We start from the raw sequence: 25,150 nt of genomic DNA on the forward strand, positions 1-25,150 counted from the left end.
GGCCTGCACGCCCGTGGTCATGTGGAGCGCTCGCCTTTCTATCATTTACCGACTGCAGCAGCAGAATACCCTGCTACCTGTTTCTCAATGATAAGTCTCATCCATGATCAAATTATTAATGGCTGTCCAGTCTGAACCCGGACATTTTTAGGCCATCGTAATGCGAGGTGCTGACCACAGTGCTTCGTTAGTTTGCAGCAGACTCTGAACTTGGGACTGTGTGGAAATATCTGCCATTTAATTCCTGCACCTGTACTTTCTGTAGTATTAGAATATGAAGGCGCAGTGACCTTGGTGTGAAAGCCAGACTCAGTGCAGACAAAGCAAGCAGGTTAACGTCTAAGCTCACACCATATTCCAGCAGCATGCCGAACCACATTTAGCAGCAATGATTTGAAGTAACAGTTTTCTATATGACTTCATCAGTCTGTCACATCCTTCTTCTTTACAGCGCTGCTTCAGGTCATAGAGGTTTGCAGCTTTGTGGAGCTCAGGTTGAGGTCTGGATTTTGGAAGACTGCACCTTTTATTCTTTTTCAGCTTTTCTGCTGTAGATTTGCGCTTGAGATCATTGTCCTGTTTTATGATCCAGTTTGGACCAAGCTTTAACACTTGAAGAGTTTATGGGCGACTCAGTGGCTGCAAGGTGCTCTAACCATCACCTTTGTATGAGGTGTTGTTATTGATGTTCTGTGTTTGGTTTCCTCTGATTGTGGTGCTGTGCATTATCGTCAGTTGTCTCCAATTCGGTCTCATCTCTTTAAAGGACATTGTTCCAGAGGTGCAGACTTTTCTAATTGTGCTTTCATGAACTTTGACCTTTAACGTGCTAACTGAGGCCTGTGAACTCTGAGATGCAGTTCTTGGGTTTTTTGCACGGTCAGATCTTTGGCTGCCAAAACTACAGCTTTTATAGAGGTTCTCACATTTACTGGTGATTAATTAATGAAGTGCATTTGATAGCAGCACCTGGCTGCTGCTCCCCTTTTAATTGCAGTAAGGGTGTTCTTTGTGCAGGCCTTTGTAGTCCTGTTTATGTTTCATGGGTCTGCGTCTTTGTTCTTAACAGAACGAGCCGTTCACCATGACATATGTAGTACATATGCTGTTAAAATGTAATGGGTATGTTCCATTTTGACACTGTATTGACCACATGATTAATTGTTTCATTTTCTTATAATGATAATAACCAGCACACTCTAATAGAGTCTGGGCTAAATTAGACTCGGATTACTCTTTTAGGGCTCCAGACTCTAATGTTGCATTCTGACTGTTGTGAGTCAGCTGACAGCTTTAATTACAACGAGATGAATGGTTGTTTATTAGGCTGCCACTTCCTCGTGTTTTCAACTTCTGTCACTGCTTAATTTAACTGTTTGATGGGCACCCTCAGCCATAAAAGAAGCAGTGTAGCCCTTAAAGCCGTAAATCTGTCAACTTTTATTTCTTTTTAATCGACTGTATGCTCTAATTTCCTTGGCAGTAATGAATTAGCTGAGGGGTCCGGTTGGACGGTCGAAACCCCTTCTAAGAATTCAAGAGGATGATGGATGTGTGGGGCACCGTGTTGATGTGTCTGCTGGTGAAAGCTCTCGATCTTGGCTGCATGGCGAGAGGAGGACAGATGGTTAAAGAACTTGTAAAGAGTAAAGGCTGCTGAGGAAAATTCCCCGATTAGTTTTTTTAATTAACGCTATTAATATATTTCATTGAACCAGTAAGACGTGCCTATGCCGTGCAGGCCGCTGTCCCAGAAAAGGGATGGAGGGATGTAATGAGCAGAGGTGTAGATGAGAGTACATTTTAATAGAGATGGCAAAGTTTCACACTCGTGGTCCGTCGCTCATATTTCATGATGAAATGTTGAGACGGACGCTAAAAATGAAAAATGCGTCTCCTTGTCACTTATTGATCTCGTGTTACTTTGTTTTTATTCACGTGGAGAAACCAGCCGTGCTTTGGTGATCTGTAAAGATTGTCTGCGTCACACAAACGTAATTGCCAAATTATAAGCTTTAATGGGGAGTGGTACGTACACACAGGAGTGACCCACACCAGACTGTGATGGCTCTGTCCCCGTGTCTGCCACCTGCCTGTTAATCCCTGATGGTGGAGTTGCCATCTGCACTCAGTTTGGATCCAAGTTGTCCTTAAACACCTCACCGAGCCTGGAAACCAACCGTCCATCAACGCACTACCTTCTATGTGAAACTCTGAAAAAGACTCCTGTCCTCAAACATAAATATCCCATCATGTAGACTGTATATTTATGGCAGTTTCCACAGTGCATGGATGTCATACTGGTCTGTTGTTGTGAAAGGAGAGCTGACCATGAAAGCAGAGTTGTTGATTTACAGGTCAGTCTCCATCCACTTTGGTTAGGGGAAGAATGAGATGCTGATACAAGAGGTGGAACTGAGCTTCCTTTGAAGGATGTCTCATCTTAGCGAGAGGGTGAGGAGCTCGGTCCTTTAGGAGCAGCTCAGAGTTTCGAGGAGTCAGTTGACCATGATGCCTGCTGGGTTCTTCCTAGGTGAGGTGTTCTTGCTGGGGGAGGCCCCGGTGCAGACCCAGGAGATGAGATCTTTTTAGACATGCCCTTGATCCAATGCAGCTGATTTAAATGGCTAAATGACCTCCTCAGCATGTGTTGAAGTTCTGCAGAGGCCTGGTAATGAACTAATTATTTGATTCAGGTGTGACTCTTGGTGAGATCTTAAACCTGCAGGACAACGGTCTTTGAGGCCTGGAGTTTCCCACCCTTGCCTTAGTGTCTCCTGGTAGAGCTAGAGAAGTTGGGTAGGGGGGAGGTCTTGACACTCTGTTTAAACCACTGCCCCCTGACTCAAACTTGGACCTGGACGGATGTCTTGTAGTGAGGCTCTGGACCCAGATTGAAGGATCAAATTTGAATTAATCCTCATTTCATTCTGAGCATTTGTCTGAGACTACAAGACGAGACCAAGATAAGGTCCTTTGATTGGGTTGACCAAACCATTTGTCAGAATTTGGTCATGCCTAACGTCCGTAGCTTTTCTCAGCACTGAGTACAATGCATCCCTGACTCATTAATATATTAATGTCTTTGTTTTTGTCTTTCAGTTGGCGTCAATATGTTCTACATCTGCATCATAGTCTATCTTTATGGAGACCTGGCCATCTACGCAGCAGCTGTGCCGATATCGCTGATGGAAGTTGCCTGGTAGGATTATTTTTGGATTTATTTCGAAATAACGAGATTATATTAGAAGTAGACCTACTCTGCTTGTCCTTAGCCATGATTAATATAGAGACTAATGTTTCCAACCATAGAGGTCAGTGTATGTACAGGTAATCTCTTCTCACTTTAGTGATTTCATTCCGGTCAGACTCATAAATACTCAGGAGCTTCTACTCGCTGGACTTCATAGAGCCAGTTCATAGGAGGTGCTTGTGAAGTTGTACAGAATTAATTAACATTAAGCAACAAGGCCCCTCTCTGCTGCAAGCCCCATTTTGCTTTGAGACATGAAGTGAGGCGCTCCAAAGCATTTTCCTGGGAGCAGCCTCCTGTTTTTGTGAACACGTGGAAATTTCTGTTGTGGTTTAACTTCACTTCTAATTTGTTCCTATTGTTTGGAAACGGGTGCTGCTGTAGAATCTTATCGGGACTATTGATAAGTATTAGTCTCAGTTCTTTTATGGGTATTGACTTTGTAACAAAAATACTCAGTTTAATATTGTATTATTGAAACTGTATTCATTTATTTACTCAAATTAATTTGGACAGTAGTGTAGTAGTGTAATAAATATTTAGCTATTTTGCTGAAATTACGCCTTCATTAAACATTATTTTGTAAAAACCGTTTGTTCCACTTTGAGTGCAGAAACCCCGCCCACCTGGCACTCAGAACATTTCTTTGAGGGGCAGCCAATCACAAAGTTGGCTAATAGGAGGTGCAGCCTTAAAGGGGGTGGGGCTAAAGTGGCAAAGCTGCTCAAGTAGAGTCCAAGCTTAAAAATACGAATCTGAAAATTGGGGATTACTTGTGATATTCTTCATGAAAAGTATTCATAACCTTTGTGCTTTTACTTTTGGCACAATGAAGCATGCCCGTCTTCTCATTGGCTCCTCTGTCCTTTCTCTTTAGTCCTGTTGTGACCTGCTGAACCCGAGATTAAGACAATAAAGCCTCGCTCTCACTTTTAGGCCTGCTCACCTCATACCGGTGCTGCTGGCGACTGAGTCGTGTTGATTTGCTTCCAGAAAGGTTTTTATTGCGAGTGTCTGGGTGAAAATGAGGTATTTCATATATAGTTATAGTGGACTGAGCCCTTCAGAGCCCAGATCACAGAAATAGTCATTCTGCCTTCAGTGGTTTTTTTTATTATTTGTGGATTGTGACAGTTTCTGACAGGGATGTTTTTAATAGTTTCAGGCAGTTTCAAAGGAGTTTTAAGGAAGCTATAATGCACAGTCCTTTATTAACTGATTTATTTCAGTGAAATAAACCAACATGGCAGCAGCAGCAGTGTAAAACCGAGCTGTCTGAGAGCAGTCTATTCTCAGCTGTTAATGGGGGAACAATCCAACCCTTGGTAAACATTCAGGCTTTTGGAGAGGGGCAAAAAAGGGCCACTGTAGAGGAAACAGGTGTGGTGGCTTTAAAACACAAGCCAAAATAGAAGCAGAAGGAAAAACATGCTACATGTGCTTAAAGGGGACCTGTGGTTCTCATTTTCAGCTCCATGTCTTTGTTCTTTGACTCTGCTAGGGTAGCTTTGCATGATTTCCTGTTCAAAATGTTCCTTGTTTCTCTTAAACTGGGCCTTGGTGCCGTGCCTCCGTTCATCTGTCTGAAAAAGTCGTTCTTTCTCCCATCTTTCTCGCTTTAAGTTCATGGCTTCTCCTCGTGACCATATAAGGGATGCCCCCCCTCGTATTTAACGTGTCCTTCCCTCTTCTAATTGGTGTTATGACAAAACTGACCTCTCCATCCTGTCCAGGGGTTTGGCATGCTGATGCTGTCTCATTGTATTAAATTCTCCTCACTCTGGTGCCAACCTTGCTAACCTTCCAGCTAGAACAAATGTGAGCTGTAACTGAGACTTCAGAGGCAGTTTGCCTCGCCTGAAGGCACAAACTGGAGACCTCCGAGTAACACTGACAGAACTAGATGATTTTCCTAACGCTTGCTATGTTACGCAACAATGACAGGCTTAGTGATCGCTCTTAAGCGATACGCTCTAAAGCTTTTCCTTCAGTGGAAATCTTCGTCTGTGTAAACACAGACATTTTAAATTAAACCTTTGATAAAAGTTTGTGCGTCAGAGTTAGAGCTGCGGTGACAGTTTGTTTGTTTCACACAGCCGACAGGTGACGGGGTTTAACATGAAGCTCTTTTTTTGTGATTGCCTGCAGTGGAAACCACTCCTGCAGCGCTGGAAGTGTCAAGTACAACGACACAGATCCGTGCTGGGGCTCTGTCACGAGGAAAGATGCGTACCGGGTGTTTCTGGTAAGTGTTTATTTATTCATTTTTTAACCTACTTTTATCAGTTTCCAGCTAACGGTCACTTTTCAAGCCTCAGGAAGTGGAACTTAGCCCAGTTCTGCAGCCACAGTCAGTTGACCTCAAAATGTTAGGACCAAGGCCAAACTGTGGAGAGCTGGCAGACTGTAGCTGCTCTGACAAATCCCTCCAACATCCAACTAACCAGTGCAAGCTACCAACTAAAGATTCATTTATAGGGTTTTTTGTTCGGGACACACCAAAAAGGTGTGACAGTTTAAAGCCACGCCTGTATTCATAGCAGCTGAAAGTATCCTCTGGATCAGTGGACATGCAGTACTTTGTTCTTTTGGTTTGTCTTCTGGCTGAAATGTGCACAGAAGTGGACAGTTTTCACATTTCTCTGTGTGTCTCCTGTGCGGTTTTTGCAAATATTAAACATGTTTTTAAAAATCTAATTGAGAAAGTTGGCAACAACAGAATACATCTTGCTGTGTTGGTTCAACCTAACCAGGCTTTTCAATTTGGTTTCAAAGTGTTATTGTCATTTCCCTGGGTGGCTGTAGCTCAAATTGCTCTCCGATGCGTCCATCGGAGTATGAATGTGTGTGAATGTCAGTTAGAAAGCACCTAGGAAAAATGTGCTGGTGTGAATGGGTGAATGCACAAGTTGTGTAAAGCGCTTTGAGTGCTCAGAAGAGTAGAAAAGCGCTATATAAGAACCAGTCCATTTACCAGTTACCAGTCCCTGTACAATTGTGCAATTCTTCCACTGATGTCCACAACAGATGGCAAACAGCAAAATCCACATATAAAACAGATAAATAGAATAAATTATAATTAAAAACGGTTATAAAATCACATATGTGCAAAAAATAGAACTATAGAAATAAAATGAAAGAATCTGACCTCCCGTGAGTTATGTGCATATTGTGGATATTTATGCAGTTTGGAGTACTTGATCAGCTGTATGTGCAGTAGACAGCTGTGAGTGTGCAAAGTGAGAAATGCAGACAGTAGCAGATGAAAGTAGGCCAAGATTAACTTCTGTTTAATGGCAGCAGGAAGAAAGAGTTCTTTAGTCTGCAGATCTTAGATTTCACACTTTCATACCTCCACACGAGGGTAGAAGTGTGAACAGTCCATGTTGGAGGTGGGTCTTTGATGAAGGAGGCAGCTGTCCTGTGGTCAGGCTTTCTGCTTCAGGCTGTAACATAAAAAGCAGATACTTGACTCTTCCTTTGCACAAAATGCATGCCGCTTGTTTCAGTCATAAAAAAAAGAGACCCAGAGCAAATCAAGAGAACAACGTTTGCAGAAAACCAGCACTCTTCTGAATTCATGGATTAATATGTATTATTTTACCACTCAGGACTTTCTCAGGGCTGGTTTGTGTCTCATTTATTTACACAGGACAGGCTAGTGAGTGCGTTCAGGTCTGTTTCATACCCTAATGAAGGAGATGTGGAAATCAATTTGTGGCCAGATCAAAGCGAAATTAATTTTATGGATTGAATATTCTTGGAAAATAGTCTAAAGATTAACTGATCCATTTTCTAATTGCTGCAGCTTTTTATCAGTAAACATAAAAATATATTTATGGATTTTCTGCATCACATGCAATGTGTTGCATATAGTTTGCATTTCCTACCCAACTTTGTTTATTCATTAACTCTTTATTACAATAATATGTGACAATTTTGTATTTCCTGTGGAGTTAAAACTGCAGCTCTGGACATTTGAGATACTAACAAGCCCCAAATTTCCTGCTAACCCCTTAGTTCATGGTCCCCTCAGGTTCTGTTCAGCTCGATGTGTCTCAGTCAAGTCGCATTTACAAACAGCATGACAGTAGTTAAATGTGGGAACCACATGCGAGGAAAAACAGGTGTCAGTGAGAGTTTGTGGACTTTGTTGTTTCCAGCATAAAAAGCAAAGACAGTACAAGAGGTTTGAATAGAAACGGTTTGTTCAGCAGTGCAAGTACAGCATGTTTTCCAGGGAACAGTATTCCACAGTGATGACTTCACTGGGCACCAGATAAAAATATTCTTTTGGCCCAAGCAGCCCATGTTCGTACACCCTGCATGGATATTTTTATCTCCCATAAGAACAAGGCGTAATGTGCCCAGCCTCCATTTCTGTCAGACTCTGATCTTAACAACATTTTCTGTTCTCTTCTTCACTCAAACTTCCCCCGACACCCTGCACACCCCCACCTCGGCTGCCCACAGGAAGTGTTTTGTGTCCTTGAAGTCTTAACTGTGATTTCCACTCGAGCTTTAACTTTGCACTGAGACAGTGATCGATGTGCTGATCTTCTCATGAATAATTTTGGAGCCTCGCCTCTCTCCTCTCTCTCTCGCTCTTCGTCCAGTCCTTGCTTATATTTAACAGAATGAGCAGACAAAATAATTTCCCAATAAATGAACTTTTCTCTCCTTTGTCTCCTTTGGGGTGAAGCTTCTTGTTATATAAAACTAATTTAAATAATGCTGACTTGTGATCTCCGGACTTTTCGTTTACAGTTGCAGTTTTGCAGACTAATTTAACAGTTTCGTTAGAATCAATCATGATTATGTGAGACAAGAAAAAAAGATTTTTATGGCTAAGTAATAACAGAAATATGTATATAAATATATGAGACTCTCATTAACTAATAACAGCTACTCTGCGGTTTTGTCCGTTCCTTTGAAATGCTTGAAAAGAAAACCGTGCTGTCTGTGGACGTATTTCAAACTTGCAACAATGGAGTATTGTTTAGGAAAGGCGTGAAACATGCTGTCCAACCACCAAACCAAACTAAACCAAACTAACCGTGCAAGCAGTTGTTTCCAAGCCAGCTGAGAGATACAATCTCTCCAGCAGTGCTGTGTACGTCGAGGTCCCGCCGCAGTTGGAAAGTGCTCAGCTAGGTGGTGTTCAGGAGGTTTCATCCTCAGATACCAAAAGCCGTCCACTTGGCTCTTTTGTAGGAGTGGCAGCTTTATCCTGAGCTCCTCTTATCTCTAAGACTGAGCCCAGCCAACCTTCAGAGGGAGCCCGTTTCTGCCACATTTTATCCGCCAACCTATAATTTGGTCACTGCACACAGCTTGTGGCCATTGTTGAGGGTAGAGACATAGATTAATTAATACTTAACACATTCACTTTCATGCTCAGGTGTCTCTTTACCGAAGTAGGACGTTACAGCGTCCACACCACTGTAGACAATGACTGCAGATGCTGCATCTGTCAGTCTCCCGCTCTGCTCTCACCTCACCTGTGACAAGGACTCTTCCACCTGGGGCAGCACTTCATACCCAACCCTGAGCGGGCCCGCCGCTCTTTTCCAGACCCGTAGCTTCAAACTCAGAGGTGCTAATTCACAATCCAAGCCACTTCACACCTGGCTGCAAACCATCTCAGTGCGAGCTCGAGGTCACCGCCCGATGAAGACAAAATCGGTTACAGTGCTTTGAACTGACATCAGGGTTCTTACAGCGAAAGAGTAGATTTAACTTTTAACGTTTATTTCTATCAAAATTTAATTTGAAGTGGCAATAAAGTTTCACATAATTATATCTGCCAATGCCGCGTGCGTGTGTGCGTGCAGGCATGCATGGGATTATGTGAATAAGTCTTATATAGCAAAGAGTTGCACTTTGAAGAAATGAAGAGGAACAGAGAACTGTATATAAATCTATGTAATGACACAAATGTAATTATTGTTCATTACACCGATCTAAATGAGTCAAACTTACACCCCTCGCGTTCGATTTTTCACTGTGTTAATAACTAGAAATAATATGATCTTTATCATAATCAGCTTACAGCTGACAAGTAATAATTTGTTACATTTTTATTTGTTTTTTATTAGGAATATAATTTTAACAGTATTTTTGTCCATCAGATCTTTCTTTCATATCTTCAATAAGTCATAATTCTGTTAGGGGGGATAAAACACTCCTGTGGTCGGCTCACAGTGGCTGGCCTGCGTCTTCACTGGGGTCTGTGTGGGGTCAGAGGCTCTAGCCTAAAGTTACTACCCAGACTGATGACTCTAAATAATTGACTCTTTCTTATCAGCTCTTCTTTTGCCTGCAGGGGACCATCAAAGCCAGCCCCACACAGAACCAGAAGTCTTTTTCAGTGTTGCATTGGGAGCTCAGTTGCCCTTCTTCTTCCATTGTGTTGAACTGGGAGTTTATTTCTGGGACCCACCACTTTCACTCAGTTGCAAAGTTTAGGACAGGTCGCCCAGGAAGCCATGCTCAAAATTGCTATCTGAAAGGCCGAGCTTTATGATAAATATACATGTCTCACCTTTATTCATCGGTAGAAATATCCTCTTCCAGCTGTATGTTTTTTAAAAAGCATTTCCAATCCGCCTGCACACATCCACCCTAATGGGTCACACTTTTTTTTAATCTACTTTTTTAGAGGACAGATATTCTCTTAAATTGAAACTGGCATCAAACGACACACCTTAAAATACCAAAGTTGTGCATTTAAATGAATCTTTCTGTAACCTTGATGTTTTAAAGATAATACTTAACTAAAGCCAGACCAGCTTCAAGGACGTTCTCGTCTCACACTCTTAAAGGAGCCCTGTTCTGCTCATTTCCACTGCCACATTTGTACCTTTGGAGCTTGAGTGGCTTTGTACGATTCACCGCTCAAAGCATTTCTTTTTAAAAAATTCTTAATACCACAGGCCCTGCAGCTGATCCGCTGAGTGAAACGAGCCGTTTTAGGTCCCGTTACTCTACCGCGAAGCTAACCGTCTCCTGATTGGCTGAAGTGATATTGATACTGGTCCCACTGACATCTTAGAAAACGGATGATAGAAAAGCTGGTAGGACTTTATTATACAACCTCTGACTAAGAGCGTAACTGCCTCGTAAATAAATGGAATTTCAATCATAATTCAACAATATTTTCCAGTATTATATCTACGTACAGTGTAAGATGGAGAAACATTGTTTGTTTTTCTGCAAAGTTACCAGGAGTTTAAGCACTACTTAAATTACTTATATAATTTTCATAGTTTACTTTTGTTTTCACATTTACTTAAAAATTAATTATTTCTTCTTTCCTGTATAATACCTTAAGTTTTGCAATACATAAAAAATTATGTATTACTTAAAGTTACTTATAATATAATTACAGTATAATTATTTCTTTGTTGTAAGGTACCATTACGTGTTTCTGTCTGAAGCGTTACACATTATTTGAAATTACTTATAATAACTGTAACAAAGGAATATTGGGGAAAAAACAACAGTTCTGATCTTTTATTCCACTGCACGATATATACAGGATTAGACAGAAACAGGATAAAATGGTCATCATGTACTTAAAGCAGCATAAACAGCTTTGAGGATAAAGAGTGCTTCAGGAGCTGCATTTACGAGATTCATATTATTTTGCTCTTTGCAGGTAATGCATGAAAACAAAACCAACTAACTCCAAGGTACTTTCTGTTAAATAACATTTATAATGTGTTTATTCTCCTTTCATGGTCACATTTAACCTGAGAATGTAATGAGTGCTTTGCACAGTTATAAGTGTGCTCGTTTTGATTTTGGATTTAAACTCAAGTTTAACAAATCTTCATTTTTTTCTTTTTTTTGGCTGCTTGCCACAGCCTATCATCGGCCTCCATCTCACCCTATCTCTGTCATCTTCTGTCACACCAACCACCTGCTTTTCTTCCTCCACCACATCCATGCCTGGCAGCTCCAGCTTCACCATCCTTTGCCCAATATATCAGCTCTCCCTCTGCACTGTCCATCCCTGCCTGAGCTGTCCCTCTGATATACGCATTTCTAATCATGTCCCTCCTGGAAATTTGACAAACATTGTCTGCTAAAAGGACAATGCTTTCTGACATGTGTGTTTGTTAACACCCTTCTAGACTACTAAACCGTGTCCACGTTTTAAGGCTTCCATTGTTAGCACATCAGCAGTGGGACGCTCGTTGTCGATGAACACAAAGTCGAAGGTTATTATAATGCCATGTCAGGAGAATAAAGACATTTGAATTATTTAAAAGGGAGTTACATTAAGTAATATTCAGATTACCTTAAACAGGAATCTGAATATTGGATGTGTAATTTTACCGTTTGATTAATAGACTTTACTCCATCTTATCTTTGAGACCAGTTTAGCAGCTGGGCTTCTAACGTCACTTCACTTTGTTCGGTTTGTTTGGCCGCGTCTCGTCTGCCCGGCGCTGCATTGTTAGATTTTTATGTGTGAATCTGTTGAGCAGTTTTGGCAGATTTTTTCCCCCAGACGGACAGTCTGCAGCACTCGGGGTGCTTTGTTCGCAGCGGACAACAGATTGTGGGTTATTTTTAGGTTTGACAGCAGCTGTCCCCGTGCAGATGATTAGACCTTTAGCAGCAGCGCTGTAGAGATGAGCAGGGATGAGAAAAACATTAAGGATGACACCTGTTTTGATCCGGGTTTTTGAGCTTTGGCAGCATTTGTGATCAAACGGGTCAGAATTTAACCTGTTTGATTCAGAGTTCCTTTCTTTCTTCCCCCCTGGAGTTTCAGGCCCTATGGTTTGTTTTTAGCGCCTCACCTTAGGCCTGCTCTCCAACCATCTGTCAGTCACCCAAACAGAGTGACAGGCTTGACACCGACGCCTCTTCTCCCCACAGGGAGATGATGGGTGATGTTTGTCGAGTGCACCGAGTTAAATTAGCCGCACGCTGCCTGTGATCTTGCATTGTCATATTTAGTTTCACTCAGCCACAAGCCACTTAAGTGTGATGTGAATATTTTATTGTGCATTAACCTCTCATTTTAATGAAGAATTCACAAAGAGACAGAATAATTACTTCACAATAATAAGGCCTAAAAGCAGCCGGGTTGATAATTCATCAGGTCACATCTTTAATCAGCATCGGCTTCGTGCATCAGCACTGTCAGCTGTGGGTGTGACGTGATCTTCAACTTCTGAAAGCTCTTACAAAGATCTGTTGACTGAGATCTGCTCTCCTGCTGATTGATTCTCATGTTCACCACCCAAATGGATAAATGGATGGCTGAATGCGTTATTTTCTTTTTCCCCTTCCTGGCAGTATTTGTTGGCTCCAGGGTGTGAAGGGGAGACGATAGAGGCCATTGCATAACAGAGTTGATCACAGTGTTGATCCTGGCCCTTTACACAGCTTTGATTGAAAAGATTAAGCGGCCGTGAAAGAGCCGGGTGTTTCTGGCTTTTTGCTTGAGCTCCAGCAGAGATTCCCGAGACCTCGATTAAACTTCTCTGTCCTTGATTGTCCCCAGATAAGTTTTCTTTTTGAATTTCACCACAGGGTCTGTGTCACACTGACTAGCCAAGCAGTGGTTGGTACACCCCACCCTGCTGGACGGCCAGTACATTTTAAATGGCTGATTTATTGTTCTCCCAGTATGTGGGAAGTGATGGAAAATCGATGCCGTATATGAGCTCAGAGGCAGTTTATGCTTGCGCTGCATTGTTCACGGCTTATCGTCATGCAGATATTTCAATTACACTGCGTGACTATTAAGCCACGCACAGTTTCATGTGTTGAAATAAAGTTAATTTTAACTCGCCTGTCCCCCACAGCTTCAGAAATGACCCAACCTGCCACTTTCCTCAATACAGACCTGATTGATTAATTAACTGACTAATAAAGATTTATTCTAAGAGGAGTTTCAGTGACCTTGAGTGCTGTTCCCCTTGAAGGCCGCGCACCTTGTTGTTACTGCAGTACTTTAGCCTGTTACGGCCTGAAACAAGCCATTTATGCGTAACTTTTACTAGAGAGCTTTGCATGATTCACACTTCAAAATAATCCCTCTCTTATACATGGCCTTGGTCTAGCCCCTCAGTTCATCTTCTCTCTGAAACAAGATGTTTCCTTCATCCTGCCTTGAAGCCGTGGCTGCTTTTTCTATCACGCAATTATTCACAAAAAAATAAAGTCAGCTGCCCCACACCCGTCTCTATTTTATTTAGAATTAATTGTGAATCCACTTCAAGTGAAATAAAGGACAGCACTGGTTTATCATATGACTCTTAATTATTGCTTTTAGAGAAATTATATTCTTCATATTCAAACTTGGTGAGTTTTACTTTGTCTGCATAGATACAGTTAATGACAGGCTCTCTATTAGTAATCTCAATCTAATCGAGCTGCACTGAACTGTGAATGAGTGTGAGCTTTCACGGAGAGGTGGAAATGCACTGTAGCAAGAAGTGTAGTGAAAAAAGCTAAATTGGTTTTATTCCAGTGATCTTGTTTTCATAATTGTTCAAAGCACAAATCTGAAATTAAATAATAATGCTGTTAATCAAAGGAAAAACTGGTTGGTTTTGGTAGTACAAACTACAGAAAATGGTGACAATGCCAACAAACTACTGGAAACAAATATAACCAACAACAGTATCTTATGTGTGGGAATAACTTGGAATAACGTCATTAAAAAAAAACCCAAAAAAAGTTTCATTCTTTTCCCTGTTGCTCTCTGATGCACTAAAGGACTCTATGCAGTGGGGGACACCTGACTATCCGGTCTGGAAGTATGACGTCATTAGCTGCTTCCGGGTCAAACGAACACTGCGCCATCACTGAGAGTTACAAACTGTCTAAATTCTTTCATCTGTAATAAAATGATCAGCATTCTGCTCTACCAGGTGTAACAGTGAAGTTTAACATCCAAGTAGGGCTGTGCGATATGACCAAAATCTCATATCCCGATATCAGACATCTATCGTCCCGATAACGATATAAATCACAAAAATGTAACATTTTCTGTAAATTCTGTGAATCTCGGGCAGCTCGACTTGCAGGAAGTGTTACCAGCTGCGCGTCATGTACCTGAGTCGAGTGTTTTAACCGATGCATGAAACGATACATCTGTAGACATAAGTTGTAACGGCGCCGTTTTCTTTGTATTTATTACACGGCGTGCTGCGGGGAAAAGCCTGTTCTAACGTTTGAGTCTAAGGTTTATTTTTTAGCACCCGGAGGCTCTTTTTTTAATTCTCATCCGTAAATACTCTGAATCACGCAAAAGAGTATGCAGTTTATTTTGAAAAGCCTCAACAGGATCTTGAGCTTTATTGTGAAAGGTTTATGTGGAACATAAACAAGCGGACACGCGATGGTGTTACCGTCGTTGTTGCTAACGACAACGCATAAAAACAGGTGGTTGTCCATCCATAGTGTGGTTATATTACATATAAGAGAAAGAGAGAACTTTAAGAAATTAATACAGCCACTACAGTGACATCAAAACCATGAACAAATATTGCCGTAAACAGTTTATTTTGCGACACCACGAAACAAACGATAGCGTAAAATGAAACGACAGAGGTTTTTATATCGTCATCCGATATATATCGTTATATCGAACAGCCCTAAACAGTGGTAATAAAAACAGAGGGAGGCTGACAGTCATCACTGACTGTTCTTTTTAGGGCTTGTTCAGATGAAATGAATACCAAAGATGGCTTGAGTGGCTCTCTACAAAGAATATAGCAGCACACCTAATGTTTGCAGCTAACCAAAAAACGTCTGAAACGATGTCTTTTGAACATTAGACAAAAGAGGAGATGTTTGTCCATTGTGCACAGCACTGTGTTTGGAGAAAACCAAATACACCATATCAGCGCAAACATCTCAAACCGACTGTCAACATGATTGTGGAGGGATGGTGGTTTGGGCACCTTGTGCCCATTGATGAACTCCAAAGTATTCTACAGTGAAATGTTAACGTTAAATCTCGGCCCAACCTGGGTCATCAATAGGACAATGATCCCAAGCACAGCAGCAAACCTCCCACTGAATTATTGAAAAAGAAAAGAATGAAGTTTCTGCAATGATCCAAAGTCCAGATCTGTGATAATGTGAGATCCTGATAAAGTCATGCAGAAAACCATTAGAGCAGCCTGGAGTCTCTGCAGACCTGAGGTTTTTCTACACAGTTCTGTATACCATTCTTTGTGGTTGTCCTTCAAAGTGGTGAGCAAAGGTTTGACTTTAATTAAAACGAAATTTGGACCTGTGTACTTTTTATACGTTTATTCGGTACGTCTGGCAAAACAGCAGGATGTGAAAAAGTAGTGGGATAACTGAGTGCGTGTAAACAGGCTCATGCGATCCTGACAATCTAAATCACTTCATTCAGACATTAGTTGTCGTCAGTTTATTATTGGGCTGCAGTTCTGTAGACAGATTGTTGTGCACGGTTTGGGGGATGTTTTTAGCTTTTATGCATTTGTTCTCTTCTAAAAACATTTGTGTGCCACAGTTTGTTGGTTTGTTTAAAGCTTGTGTAATCATCTGACTGTTGGTTTTCTTTGCTCTGTTGAACTGTTTTAGCGGCAGTTAATTATCCCGACACTGAAAACAAGTTTTACATGAAGTCGAATGCTGCATTAAAAGCAGCTCGTTTTAAACACCTCAGTTTGATCTAATGTGGGCCAGACCACTGAAATTACCTTTTTCTTTTAGCATAAAGAAGTTTTAAATGTATTTTTTAAAAAGTTCACTTTAACAAAGTGATGATGAACACCCTGAAATGTCTTAAGAAAAATCATGCGTCTCAGTTTTTCCACATTAATTCAGTTTAATGCCATTACAGAAAATGGTGCTGTAGTAAATCAAAGCAAGCCGTCGGCGTGCCTCCTCTGAGAAATAAATCCCTAAAATTACAGAAAAAGTATTACTCACACTTTCTCCTGTGATTAAAAAAAGAGAGAGGATATTTTCTATGAATTCACCAAAAATGTTTTAAATAATTTAACGGTGAACGTGCAATAAAAAAATCAAAAACCTCTGTTATTCAGTGGAAGACTAACTGTGAATATTCATTTTATTTGTTCATCTATTGCTTATTTACTCTGTGTGAGATGGAGGCTTTGTAAGAAGTCTGCAAAGCTTAGAGTTTAGAAGCTCCCAGTTCCCAGTTTTAGCTCTTGTTTACATTTTTCAGTGGGCTGGTTCTGATCCCTGTGAACTCACCCTACATAAACCTCTAAATGACACATAGTGTGTACTTGAACTTGATGAAAAGCGGATGTTTTTTACAGTGTCTGAGCTCATTTTTCCTTATCCTTGAAGTTTGACAGCTCATGTCATTTCTATATTGGAGCCTAGTATTTAAGAGCAGTTTCCATCCTGCTGATCTGCTGCACATGACTGAAGCAGTCATGTTTGATTTGTACAGTGCAGATATATGCTGTATGTAATGGCAGTGGCTATCCCAGTCAGGGCCGGAGCAGCGGGGAAACGACAGTGCAGATGGTTTAATGGGGATTATCGCAGCGGGATGAAGTGTTGGAGCTACGATCCACGGGGGGGAGTCCACTCCATGCAACAGCAGGAAGCCGTATCAGAGCGGGGAGGGGGGAAAGCATGGTGCTGTTTAAATGGTGGAGACTGGAGAGGAGGGAGCAGTTATCAAGGAGACGTAGAGGTCACTGAGGAATAACTGATGGACCTTTTTAAAGTTTTAAAAATTAGGTTCAGATAGTTATTCAGGCCATTTTCGTGTAGGCTGATAAACAGAATGATTAATAATAGGGAGTTGTTTAGGAGAGATAATGTACTGTACACTCATGCATCATGCCTTTATTAAGCAGTAGCATGTTCAAGGGCATTGTGAGGGTGGGGCACCTGATGAGACTGTCCTCCCAGAATCAGCATCATTTGTTTCAGTAAATGCAAAAAAGTCACAAGTTTAGGTTTAAGCAAGGATGGAATGTGTCGTAAAATCACAACAATATCAAGTGGTTCAACAAAATGTTGCAGTTTGATTCTTGTTTCTTATTAGAGCAGTAAATGGTGAATATTTGCAGATGGATGGAAAATAAATGCATAAAAGGAAAAAATTAGTCATATATGATGTCCCCATGTGGTGCAATTGTTTCTTCTGAGCTTTTATAGGCACATGACCACTAACCGTGTGATGTTAATCATGTGACCACTAACCATTTTGAAACTATTACAGTCTTGGTAACAATGCACAATCAAGTACCCTCAGCAGGTCACAGTAGATAGCTGCCACTTCTTGAACATGGTTCTGCTTGAGGTTTCTTCCTGTTAAAACTGTTTCTCCTTGCCGCTGTCACCAAGTGTTTGCTGATAGGTCGTCAGATTTTGTTTTTTTGGTCCTGTTTTATCGTAGGGTCTTTATCCTCTGATATATAGAGCATTAAAGCAAGTACTTTGGCACAATGGAAATAAAATTTCACTGAAGTGAAGTGAATTAAATAAAGTTGCACAGACCTAGAGACTCGTCCACAACCATCAGTTGTTAAGAGACAAATGAGTATTCCCCAGCTGGTTGCCAGTGGTTGGTGGAGGTTGATGGGCGTCTCTGGTTGCTCGGGGAAAATGTTGGAACTTGTGATTGCTTTGGTTGCTACCATATAGCTAGTTGCAGTTTGAATAGTAAAAACTGACTTCTCTACAAACATTGCCCAACTTCCCTCTGAGCTGTAGAAAAAGAACCTGTTCGCGTGTTTGCTTCAGCGCCGAGGGACAACGTTTACTTTGAAGGTGAACCTTGTCCTTCTCTGGTTTGCATCATAACTTCAAGTTTTACTATCACAAAGCTAGAAAAACAACTACAGGCAACTGAGGGAATCTAGTTGCACCCAAAGCGATCAGTAGGCCTTTTTTTTTTTTCTTTGGTCTAGCAAAGTTTTTACCCACCAACTTCCAGCAACCATTGCCAGCCAGTCAGGAATATACATAGGAGCTGTATTGTTGGGCAAAGTGTGCGTGACATCACATGAGAACCTCTGTATATACTTTGTTTTTTCTCTTACTGCTTCATCGAGCTGTATTCCATGTGAAGTGGAAGGAAATCAACATGCAGAATGCGAAGAGTGCAAAGCCGGTTATCTGGTACAAGGACGTTTCAGAGGGATCTGAAGGCAAATGAATGTGATTTACATCAAACATACAGGAGTACTTGGCTGCAATTAAAATGCAGACAGGTTAACAATAGCTGTCTACACTGAGACCCGGTATAACCTTGAGCTCATTACGTGTCCTGCTGCTTCTTTTGGGCGCTCGTGTACTGAAGACTGCAGTTCATTCCAGTGTCCTGAATTGATTGGGTAGTTGGGTCACGGTGCATCTCTCTAGCATCTGTTTAAATGCTGTCCACTGACCCATAATGCCCTTCACTAAATAAAACATTGAGCAATTGTCTTTTTCAATTAAGAAAAATCCACGTAAGGCTTTATTTTTTTCATTTATTCTGATTGTTTTCATCTGTCTATCATATTGGAGGCAACTTGTTTTATCCCTGCTTCTGAATCCTTCTCTTTGCTCTCATTTTTCCAATACTCGTGATGGCAGGAGTGAAATGGTCATCGTCCTAATAAACCAGCAGCAAATAATCATTTCTCATGTCCCCCCAGATATGTCTCAAGCCCATCATAAATCTTCACTGTGCCCTGCTGCTTGTTATTTTTACCTTGGTAGGTGTTTAACGGCGTCTTTCTTGTGAGGCCGTTTTGCATTTTGTAGGTTTTAATTAGGAAAATGTCTCCAAAACAGCAACTTCTTCAAAGCCGTAAAAGTCTGTAGCAAATGCACACACGTCACTCTTTACTGTAATTTTCTTTTCTTTCACACTGAATGACCTGATGTTTTTGAATACAAACAGGTTTGACGGTAGAAAGGAGTATTATGGGACAAAAGAGCAATTATTCCTCAGAGTTATTTCCAACACTGCCTGATGTGTGAAATGTTAATATTTCTGTAATGACAGATGAGTGTTCATAAAGGAAAGTGGTGCCAGCGAGATTATAAAATTATTTACACTTGCTGTTGCTTTTCTGAGCTTTTTCCCCATCGCATTAATGAGGAGTGATTAAAAGTTTGAAGCTTTTTCTAGAAGAATTAAAACCTTTGCCTAATTTAAACTTTGGATGAAGCCCATTCAGTGTCGTCTCCTTGTGTCTCTGCTCTGCTTCCTTCCTCTCGTGGATTGATGGTTGGAAATGACAATGCTGAGAGCAGACTATTAAAATATCAGAGACATATTCCAATAACCTCCATTTTCTCCTTGAGCTCTACTGCACAAAAAGCAAAGAGAGAAAACAAACGAATAAAAACTCAAATCCTGCACCAGAAAAATTCGATCTCACACACCAAGAATCGTATCGGCATCATAACCAAACGCTGACTTGCACAGACACAGTTATCTGTTCTTTCACCATTAACTCGCCCAATCTTGTAAATCGATACGACGTGAAAGTTTCCCATCTATGACGAGCTCGATCTCTCTCATCACTTCTAACCAGGATAACATCACTCTTTGAATTGCATATTTTCCACACTCAGCTGAAAAGTTATCTTGTCCGTTGTGTGTTTTCCTGTAACTGCTGACTTCCATATACTGAGAGTGGAGGATTTTTTTAAACTAGCAATATTACAAAGTATTTGCTGTAAATGCATCTTTTATTTTTATTTTTTTTCTGCTCCTCGCCACTTCTCATCATCCCACGGATGGGCAGAAACTGTGTCTTGGGTAACTGAAATATTTTGTCAAGTAAACCAACTCGTTGCCTCCAAAAATAATCCAGAAGAAAGCACTCCTAAAGTGCAAAGATGACTCCCCAACACAGTTTTTCCAGAAGAAACTCATCTTGCTGGCGTCCTTTGTGTTATATTTCAGCAGCAATTCTAGTCTTTTTACCTGCTTGACTCATACCTTAAATCTTAGCATTTAAATAACTGGGTTTAGAACAAGTGAACTGATCAAATTTTCACAAAAAACAAATATAAATAAGTTTGTCCTGCTCTGGGACATGCACCAACTCCATCACTTTGCTGTTCTTGGTTGGGGTTATCTGGTAATTGCATTTCATTTTTTCCTCATTAACCAAATGATTGCAAGTATTTGTAGTGACCACATTTTGATCTGGGGCTGCCACAAACGATTATTTTGATAGTCGACTAGTCACCGATTATTTTTGCGATTAGTCGACTAATCAGATCATCATCCATTGGACGTAAAACGTACAGCTTATTGCACCAGCAGCATCTGCTCTTATATAACTATCATTAGCTTACAGCTTTAAGTGTTTAAGGTCTGTGCTAACTAAAAATAAAGACAAGATTGCTCATAGGGGGTCATATGATTGTTGGGTTTTTCTCTGTATCTATGAAGCGCCTTGAGGCGACTTTTGTTGTGATTTGGCGCTATATAAATAAAATTGAATTGAATTGATGATAGTTTATTAAATTTTAATGAAATTTGCAGATTGTTTCGGTGAAGTTTAATAAACTCCTTGCTATCTAAAATATAACAGGACACCGGAGTAAATTCTGGAGCATCTCACACTTCTGATAATCAGCTGTCTGCTTGATGTTTATTCAGCTGTGTAAAAACTATAACTTTAATCTCAGCCAAACCGATTTACTCAGGAACAAATAAAATACTGAAAAAAGCCAAACAATAACATTTTTAAGTTATCTAAGTGACTCATATATCATGTTTAACCTGAGTAGCGAAAGACGGCGATGGGTTTGAAAACGATTTGCCAGGAGTCCGGTGTTCTCACGGTGCTAGTTAGCCTAGCCCCCGGCTCGCTATCGAGCTAGTGGGTAACAGACGTCTCCGAAAACGTTGGAGCGCTTTGGAAAATATGTGGTGTCTTGATAAACTGAGCAGATATTTGAGGTTTACACAGCTACATTCTCGCCTGAAAATATGTTAAACGTTTATTTTGTGACCCAGAAAGAATAATAAGAGTAATATTAAAACTAACTAGCTGCCGCCATTGTTGGAAACTGAGCTGGGCTGCGCTATGAATTCTGGGACACAGCTGCTTCTTCTTCGGGGTTTAACGGCAGCTGGCATCCTTGTACATGCAGTGCTGCCATCTTCTGTTTCAGTCCGTTTTTACACTCTTAAATCCTGCTACTTATTCCTGCGTCTTTGGGATCTTACAAAGCTTCAAACGAGGCGTCGACTATTAAATCAGTCGTCGACGTAATCGTGACTAGTATCGTGGCAGCCCTATTTTGATCACACAGCAGGAACCCTATCTCCAAAAAATCATGATGATGGTCCTGGCTTGACTCTGAACAGACTGATGACAAACAGGGTGCATTTTAATTGCCAGATTGACTCACAGCAGACTGACTTCATCGTGCTGCTGTTTTATTGACATCTTTATGGACTTAAGACAGGCTGCAAGTGGTTGCAGACCTGGTTAAAGCACCTGTTTCAAAGGCAGTAAGATTGAGTACACTGCATATAGTCACATTGATTTGTACTGCAATCTCAAACCACTGTTTTCTGTGCCTGTAGCATAAGCAGAGATCACAGAGGTTGTAGACTGGAACAAGCACTACTGATGATAAAACTGTGTGAAGTCTTGAAGGCTAAAAACTTTCTACACTAATTATTCTTCATTCATGTTCGTTTTACTGCTGGAAAGTGTTTGTTTTCTGTTTCCCGTTGCTGTTGTTTGTTCTGATTTATTCTGCTTGTAGATTGATTCTGTTTTCAGATGGCTCCGTTTTATGGTTTTTATCTCTGTACTCAGTTGACACTTCTGAGCAATTTAAGCCATCTTTATGATGATTGGAGGCATTTAAGAAACATGTCTTTGGCTCTACAGTAATAATAAGGCCAAAGATGGCAGCATATTCCAATAGAAGTGCTTGCTGGATGGTTGTGCAACACCCGTAACTCTCTCCTTCTACATTTTTCTAATGTCATAACTGATGTTATGATTTTTTTCTAATTGAAACCAACAATCTAACATTTACTACTTGGTGATTGGCCAGATGTGTAATGTTGGGGAACTGCTATAATCACTTTCTGACGTACAGCCTCAGAGATGCTCCGTGTTAATGGGAGCGTTTGTTTTTGTCTTTGTTTAGTTTTCATTATAAGTTTGTAAGTGGAATGCAAGGAAAATGTGACCCCATTACCCGAAGGTAAACGCTGTCTGTCGAAAGACCTTTTGTTGTTATTGAAATCGTGGAAGTGGAACATCCTAATCACCTTCTAAATCACTCTGCAGATGACCGATGTGTGATTAACTTTTACACACGAGTTCTGCCACAAACGGTCCAGCCAGCTCGTTTACTGCGCTTGCATATTGCAACAGTCGTTGTTTGACAGTGATGAGATCTGTGTGATTTAGGAGCACTGCAGTGAAATAAAGGTGTCTCTGCTCTACAGTGTTCCATCAGGTTGGCTCTGCGGTCTGAACTTGAATGCCACATAGTTAATCTTCCCACTTTTTTGTTGGGCGATATCATCCAAACTTGAGACGGCGTTACCCTCTCTCCACGGTCAGAATCACATCCCAAACCAGGCACTGTTTGTTTTTGCTCCTGAACTTTATCTTGAGCTGCATATTCACGTACTCTTTAAAATATAATGACCCGCTCTGCAGTGCTGTCGCAGGAAACGCCATCAGCCATTCTCCTTGTCTCTGTCCTCACTTCTCCGCCGCCTTGTCGTCCTGTCTTTAATTGTATATGCACGGCGGTCTCCAGGGCGTGTCTCTAACCAGCAGTCTGAGGCTGTAAATCCCCTCTACATCATGCATGAACTGACTCCTGGATTCTGACGGATATCTGGAAATCTGGAGTTGCTTGTGGGATTTTTAAGAACATCAAAATAATGTTTCCTCGTTTTTCATGTTCCTGTTTGAGTGATTTTGAAGACGTGACTCCAAATCTAACCTCGGCCAAGTCGCTCCTTCTTGAGGCAAGGCCTCGATTAGCATAAGCGGACAACATGTTCTCCAACACAAAGTAACACAGTCTAAGCAAAGCAGCATTAAAAAAGACCTTTACTGAGGAGCATAGATGTGTTAAGTAGTTCCTTTCTTCACTGTAATCTTATTGATACACAATATTCGATGTTCTAGGTTCATTAATCATAGCAGACACATTCCTACTTCCCCTGACAGAGGTCTGTTCACTGACTTCCTGAAGCCTGCTTTTGTAAAACGCGTTCAGAGAAAGACACAATGATATATTTCGATATTCAACAATACTCTCTGTGTTGGTGCAGAATGTCTAGTTAAATATATGAAGCCAAATGGTGGCCCAAAGACTCAGAGGGGTGAAAGGAGCATCCGGGGCTGATGGAGACAGTCACATGAGACAAATGGAGAGGCTTCTGCTTTCAGTAAAAAAGCACTTTTAAAAAAAAAAATCCTCTCTAACAAAACACAAATATGAACACACAGAATAAGGAATTAGCACAACGTTGCTTTTTTAAAATAATATTTATGTTTAGATTGACAGAAAGTGTTACTTGTCTACTTTGGGAATGTTTTCCTGCAGAATTTGAACCCATTTCATTCCTGTGTGTGTGTGTGTGTGTGTGTGTGTGTGTGTGTGTGTGTGTGTGTGTGTGTGTGTGTGTGTGTGTGTGTGTGTGTGTGTGTGTGTGTGTGTGTGTGTGTGTGTGTTGAATTTACAAGGTTTATCTACTCTCTCAGGCTCAACACAGGCAGTTATTCTCATAATGATAATAATATTAATAATGATAATAAACTCTAGTTCTCTAATGTACATCCAGTTCCTCTCAGTGTAATTGTTAGAAGCGGTCCATACTTTCACACACATGTATGCAATTTGACTCCTCAAAGTTTAGTTTGGTTAACAAGTGTGCTCATGGTTTGAGCTCAGCAGGCGGCGATGGTTGATGGGCGTGGCTCATTTGGTCATGGCTGCGGTGCTATGACAACAAGCTAGTTGTGTGAAAATCATGATGTCAAATAGTTAAAGGATGCATAAAATCATGAACCCCGTTATGACCTGTTAGCACTTAATGGGCTACATGCTTACATCTTTTATATACAGTCTGTGATTTTTAAGGGAATCTGATTTTAAATGAATCCTTTCGTTGTCACTTCATTTGTGTTAAAAAGAAAGAAGATGGTGTATAATAATGGGTTAAGCAATACAAACGTATGTCTGTGTAAACACGCTGTATCAGGTCAGCTTCATTTATTTATTTGTGCATTTATTTTTTGATTGAGTGTCCGTTTTATCCATTTTCTCATGTTATCCACTGTTTTGTATGTAAAGCACGTTGAGTTTAATGTGATGAAACATGCGTATAAATGTCAGTTAGGTTTGCTTGATGGGGATGTTTTCAGGTGATTAATGGTGCTGAACGAACACTCTTATAAAGTGCTTTCTTTCATGCTCCATCTGTATTTTCTGTTTCTCCCTCGACCACTTCCACCATAATCATGTTCTAACACTCTTTGTCTTACTTGCCTCTCCTCCTCCTCGCTGCCCGTATATTCAGCAAATCCTTGTTTTTGCTATCACGAGGATTTGCATGTATGTTTTGGGCTTTTATGGACTATTTCAGGCCATTTCTACTCCCTGCTGTCGGGGTATCCTCACGTCTTATATCATACATGTCAGAATCGTAGCAATGATACATTTTTCTTTGTGGTCTGTATGTAAGATGCAGTCATAGTGGTGTTTCCAGCATCATTCAGTCACGGAGTGGTTTACTCTCTCGTGCATCATTAAGGTTAAATATCGCCGGGAAACAACAATCTTTCTTTCTTTGCTTTCATTCATGTCATGAACATACAAAGCATGTCGAGCTATTTAAACATATGTTGAATAATTAAATCGTTTTTTTATTGCTGATTAATTTCAGTCAGCCATACC

General features: G+C 40.8%; 2 protein-coding genes across 3 annotated transcripts in view; one reads left to right on the forward strand and one right to left on the reverse strand.

The window, feature by feature from the left end:
* Positions 1–25,150, reverse strand: part of LOC113020221 (C-reactive protein-like) — a 438,825-nt gene that overhangs the window by 66,663 nt on the left and 347,012 nt on the right. The gene's annotated exons all lie outside the window — the stretch shown is intronic.
* Positions 1–25,150, forward strand: part of slc38a12 (solute carrier family 38 member 12) — a 75,913-nt gene that overhangs the window by 18,618 nt on the left and 32,145 nt on the right. For both annotated transcript variants that reach the window (XM_026163992.2, XM_026163993.2), the window contains exons 7-8: positions 3,103–3,202; positions 5,402–5,498. In XM_026163992.2, coding sequence (XP_026019777.1) covers positions 3,103–3,202; positions 5,402–5,498 — 197 coding nt within the window. The remainder of the gene's footprint in view (positions 1–3,102; positions 3,203–5,401; positions 5,499–25,150) is intronic.

This window comes from Astatotilapia calliptera, chromosome 4 (genome assembly GCF_964374335.1).
Source record: "Astatotilapia calliptera chromosome 4, fAstCal68.1, whole genome shotgun sequence".
Lineage (NCBI taxonomy): Eukaryota > Metazoa > Chordata > Actinopteri > Cichliformes > Cichlidae > Astatotilapia > Astatotilapia calliptera.